The sequence below is a fragment of the Eucalyptus grandis genome, chromosome 8 (assembly GCF_016545825.1).
Source record: "Eucalyptus grandis isolate ANBG69807.140 chromosome 8, ASM1654582v1, whole genome shotgun sequence".
In the NCBI taxonomy this organism is placed as follows: domain Eukaryota; kingdom Viridiplantae; phylum Streptophyta; class Magnoliopsida; order Myrtales; family Myrtaceae; genus Eucalyptus; species Eucalyptus grandis.
Genome location: NC_052619.1, coordinates 42,584,503 through 42,589,873, shown reverse-complemented (window position 1 = coordinate 42,589,873; position 5,371 = coordinate 42,584,503). Strand labels below are relative to the sequence as shown.

General features: G+C 40.0%; 1 protein-coding gene across 1 annotated transcript; it reads right to left on the bottom strand.

Moving 5' to 3' along the window:
- Positions 1–581: 581 nt before the first annotated feature.
- Positions 582–2,523, bottom strand: LOC104414494 (F-box/kelch-repeat protein At1g57790-like). The gene is made up of 2 exons (XM_010025637.3): positions 2,193–2,523; positions 582–1,867 (listed from the first exon to the last, which is right to left on the bottom strand). Exons 1-2 carry the CDS (start codon positions 2,204–2,206, stop codon positions 781–783), a joined length of 1,101 nt encoding a protein of 366 aa, XP_010023939.2. The 5' UTR covers positions 2,207–2,523; the 3' UTR covers positions 582–780.
- Between the last annotated feature and the right edge of the window lie 2,848 nt (positions 2,524–5,371).

Genomic DNA, 5,371 nt, shown 5'->3' with positions numbered 1-5,371 from the left:
TTCTTTTTTCTTACCTTTTCTTATTCCTTTTTCCAGAGTCTTTGCCTCTATCTAAGCTTCGTAGGTTTCCACCGTCCCCCAAACTACGACTTAAGCATCCGAGGGCCAATCCGGGCGATCGGCTCGGATGCCCTAACCTGTGTTCATGGTTGCAGCTCAATTGGTGGAGGAAGCCTCAACAGATCCTTGGATATTTACACTTAACAGCTACAACTTAGCTTATACAAAAAGAATCGAAACACAAAATCCTCATCAAATCAAATATAAAAATATTGCAATTAATCATTCGAGATTGGCGAGATCCCTATTGACACCATCGATATTTACTAATTTCACTGTCCATAATGATTTGCTTTTCATTGTTTACTCGAAAATGTATGTCACTTCAAACGTGTAGTGTAGAGACACAGATAATACAGTTAAATAAGTCAATATATTTTCGACCCTTCATTGTTTTTCCTCGTTCAAAGTTCAAACCCTATGTTTTGCCTTCACTCGATTCTGTTCTTGTGGAGAACAGACGCGATATATCATGTGAGGCAGCAGAAGAGATAAAACAATAGATAGCAAACACACAGACGTCATTACCAGGTGTAAAATTTGAAGCATCGAAAGCACAAATTCAGATTTGAGTACAATTTTTCTTCCAATGACCTAACAATTTCATGCTTATAAAATGAATTGCTAATTTTCTGTATCAACAGGGTATCTAAAGAGCTTGTCATTCCACTATTCTGCTCAATTCATCAGTGATAACAAGCCAAACTTTTTAGCTATGGCTTAAGAGCATGGTTCGATCCAAAGCGGAGAAGACTTCCCCTTGAAATGCAGCTCGACTGTACCATCTTCGAGGTGGTATATTCCCATACCTGTGTCTCCTCTACCTCCAGCAAACGGGGAAAATGAGAGACAAAAGTAAGTAAAATAGATACAATTCGGCTTGATGAGATGATTTTCATCGACCTCCAAAGAGAAGGAAGAAGAATTGTGGCCCAAGAAGAGGGAGGTGTTCTCCAAGTTCTCAACTTCTGTGCACGTTTGAGTATCCAGGTCAATCTTGAGAACACGGAATCGAAAGGTAGATCTTAGTCGCTCCCATTGTGACACAAACAACAGAGATCCTGTCATTGATTGCACTAGATACACTTGATTCACGTACCAAAGGGATCCTTGGGGATTCTCATGCTTGAATTCTGGGAGTCTTTGCAGCACCTGGAAAACTACTCGACCCTCAAACGGAGTTGGTCCATCTACGTCCCACCTCAATATCCTGTGCTCATAATCGACAGCAACAAAGGACCCCTTATAATATATGACATCGTAAAAGTGGTCTGTGGGGGAGTTCACTGCCGCCCACTCCTCTTCGCCAGGTTTCCAAAACCCTAACTGTCCAGTGTCATTGATGACCATGACCTTGTAATCTGGAGATGTAGTAGGGCTATCAGATAGGACAAACTTACGGACGAATTCAACATCAAACAAAGGCAAAGCTTCGATGTTGGGGAACTTATTCCAATTGGGAAGCTTAATAATATGACTGTAATGCGACATAGGATTCTTTAGCACGTGGAATTCCCCCTCTCTGCTGGTCGTCAACACCCAACCTCGCGAAGAGAAATATCCATTCGCCACCACTTCTGGCAACAGCTTTCTGTGAACTTGCTGACATGAGAGGCAGAAAAACTCATGCCATGGCATCCCCTTTTTGTCTGTGAGCATCAACCATGGGACATTGCTCCTCTCTTTGACAGCAGCAGATTGCCACGAACGGCACACTGCTCGGAACGCCGATAAATTCTTCAGACAAAGGCGCTGGGAACATAGTTGTAACAACTCTTGTGGGAGCTCTGCCCAGTTTCTTGTCGTACTAAGTTCAAAGCAATCCAACAAGGGAGATAGAAAATCAGAATGGAAAAGGATCAGGAAGACTTTCGGCTACCTCATTGTGCAATTTAATCAGGTTTAATATTTAAAGAATCTGCTTATCTCACACAAATCCCATCAACACATGCCTTCTTGGAACACGCATCCTGACTTCACTCAGACATTTCATCGAATAAGCGGCATGCACTTTGAGTAATGAACTTCCGCTCACATATAAGGCCAAGAATCACTATCAGGTCATGACTACAACTTCAATGCACATTCGAGACATTGATAAAGCTTTAACCAGAGACGAATTTCACATGTACCTGGTAGATGCCATGACCAGGAACACCCACGATCGAACTGAGAACGGGAATTCCCAAGAAATTCGTCGCCGGTGGGTCGACTCTGCAGAGCACTGCAAGTGCTGCGCCTTTAGAAACTTGAAGACGGGCGGTGATCGATGATGCCCCGGACACCCTTCAGAAGCAACGGAGAAAAAGCTCAAAGACGGAATCCAGAAGATTCTTTCGGCTCTCGCTTCTTTGACGGATGTGTACGAATGGTGGAAGGCGGTCGTCGGCGAACGCCGGTGACCGGCCGGCCGACGGCGGGTTTCTTGGTCGCGGGCGTCGTCCCTTGGGCGTTCGTCTGTCGTTGCAGAGAGAGCGAGCGAAATAACAAGAGGATGGAGGATGGGCTCCACTTGTTTAAATGGCCAAATGGATGGGCTGAGGTTGGAGCCCAAACCGAATGGGCCAAATTAGATCAAAATCTATGGGCTTCGGCCACAGTTATCCGGATGAACGGAACAGGCCCAATCAGATTGAGGCCTTTTCTATGGCGGTTATTTACTATCCGTCCATCATTTTTTTTTTTATTGCCCCATTGATTGATTTATTTATTTTTACACATATCGCAAAATTCGGATTCAATTTGCCGGGAAAATTTCATGCGTTGGAAAAGTTATAAAGGCATGTGCGCATAAGGGAAAGGTTACATGGAAAAATAGGATGGGTTGAACAAAGACATTTTGTTTTCGGAACTTCACTTTTTGAAATACTATGGTTTGTTAAAATTCATGTAAGGATTAATTTCATCACGATTAAATAGGTTGGCACATTTATTGGAAAAATGAAAGAAAGGATCCAAATTGTTTTGGTGCCATGATATTAAGAATTGCCGGTGGTCTGCCTTTTTCAGAATCAATGATTTTTTTAAGGAAAATTTTTATTTATTTTTTGGAAATAACTATGGGAAAGTTTCAAATGGGTTTATCTCTTATAGACGGGCGGTGTATGAATTGATTCGGAGCAAGTTCTTCTTTTTTTCCTAATAACTGTAAAGTAAACTTGGCCATCGTTAGTTGTATGGTGGCAAGATTTAATTTAGGAAAGTTTTAAAGTTGCAATATCGAGTACGGAGTATTAAAATTAAAAGATCTTTTTAATTTTTTTTCTTAATTTGTGTTGCTACAATGGTACGGAGTACATAATATATCCTTGTAATTGAATTTTTTTTATTAATTGTCCAAAAAAATCATCATAAATGTAGTATTACACTCTTGTCAATCAAGTTTTAAATTTTTTAATTTTGCCAGTTGAATACATTCATCCAAATTTAACTAGAAATCGCTACTATGGATGTTGTCTATTTTACATTGCATAGTTGGTGCTAATATAGATAATTTATAATAATATTTTAAATATTTTTTTTGTATTTTGAATTTTGAATTTTTTTTTTATTTTTCCTTTATTTTTCTTTTCTTCCTTGTTTTTCCAACTCGGTGAGTTCACCAGTTAGAATCGCATACCTTCGAAAGTGCATCGGCTACCACATTTCCTTACCTTTCTTGTACTTGATCACATATGGAAAAGTCTCAATGAACTCCATCCATTTGGCATGTCTTTTATTCAACTTTTGCTGTCCTTTCAAGTACTTCAAGGTCTCATGGTCGGTGTGGATCACAAACTCCTTTGGCCATAAATAATGCTGCCAAGTCTCCAAAGCTCGCACTAAAGCATACATCTCCTTATCATAGGTAGGATAATTCAATGTTGCTCCACTCAATTTTTCGCTGAAATAAGCTATGGACGCCCTCCTTGCATCAACACGGCTCCAATTCCTGTGCAGAAGCATCGCACTCTATCTCAAAAGTAGCACTGAAATTCGGCAAAGATAACAAAGGAGCATTAGTTAACTTTATCTTTTAGCAGATTAAAGGCTTTCTCTTGCTCTTCTCCCCACGTGAAACCCACGTGCTTCTTGATAACCTCAGTTAAAGGTGCGGCAATGGTGCTGAAATTTCTCACAAATCGTCGATAAAAACTCGCAATCCATGAAAGCTACGCACCTCTCCTATGGTCTTAGGCGCTGGCCATTCACGGATTGCTTTAACCTTTTCTTCATCAACCTGTATACCATTAGCACTAACAACAAATCCTAGAAATACTAATTTGTTGGTAACAAAAAAGAGCACTTCTTTAGATTAGCGTATAATTGCTTGGCTCTTAAAACCTGCAAGACAGCTCGCACATGCTCAATATGGTCATCAGACTTCGGCTATAAATCAAGATGTCATCGAAATAGACAACCACAAATCACTAATAAAAGCACGCAAACATGATTCATAAGTCGCATAAATGTGCTCGGTGCATTAGTTAATCCAAATGGCATTACTAACCACTCATATAATCCATACTTGGTCTTAAATGCAGTTTTCCATTCATCACCTTCTTTCATCCTAATTTGATGATAACCACTTTTCAAATCGATCTTAGTGAAAATACAAGAACCAGCCAAACCACTCAAAAATCTTGCAACCCCGGATCATGGCACTCCATCTCCTTGGTTATTGCCTTGGCGAACCATCACCAATCACAAGTGAGGGTCAGCAAATCACTACTGACCCCCACCCCTAGGCGAGCTCTCCTTGTAGAAGCAAGACCATGGGCGAGGACTATGACACCCTCACTAGCCATACCCCTAAGCGAGGGGTTCATGGCCTCACCCAGACCAAGCAAGGGTCCCCAATAGTCGTCAATGATTTTCGGCCAAAATCAACCAGATAAACTCAATTGATTAAACATGAAAATGTTTTAAAATTAATATACAAAAATTATGAGATTCAATACTCAATTGGTATACTTGCAATAGGTTTAGTGTTTTTTTGGACAATTTTCCCAAAAACACAATATATTTTTTTTTTCAAGCCGAAGCCATAAGTGGTAATTGATAACTATTGTTTAAGTGATAACTATCATTTTCTGCCATAATGTGCATTGATGGTCTATTTTCACTACAAAACTCCAGCAGTTGACGCGGGTTTATACAGTTCAAAGGCATCACCTAATTACACGTGTAGGTTAAAATTTAAACCATGATATCTACATGTTTGTTAAGTTTGATATGCGAGTTATTCTTACTAACAAACTTTAGCTTTAATCCCACGCAACATGCAAGCCTAATAATTAATGTAACTTGATTCAAGTTGTCTTACCCTTAA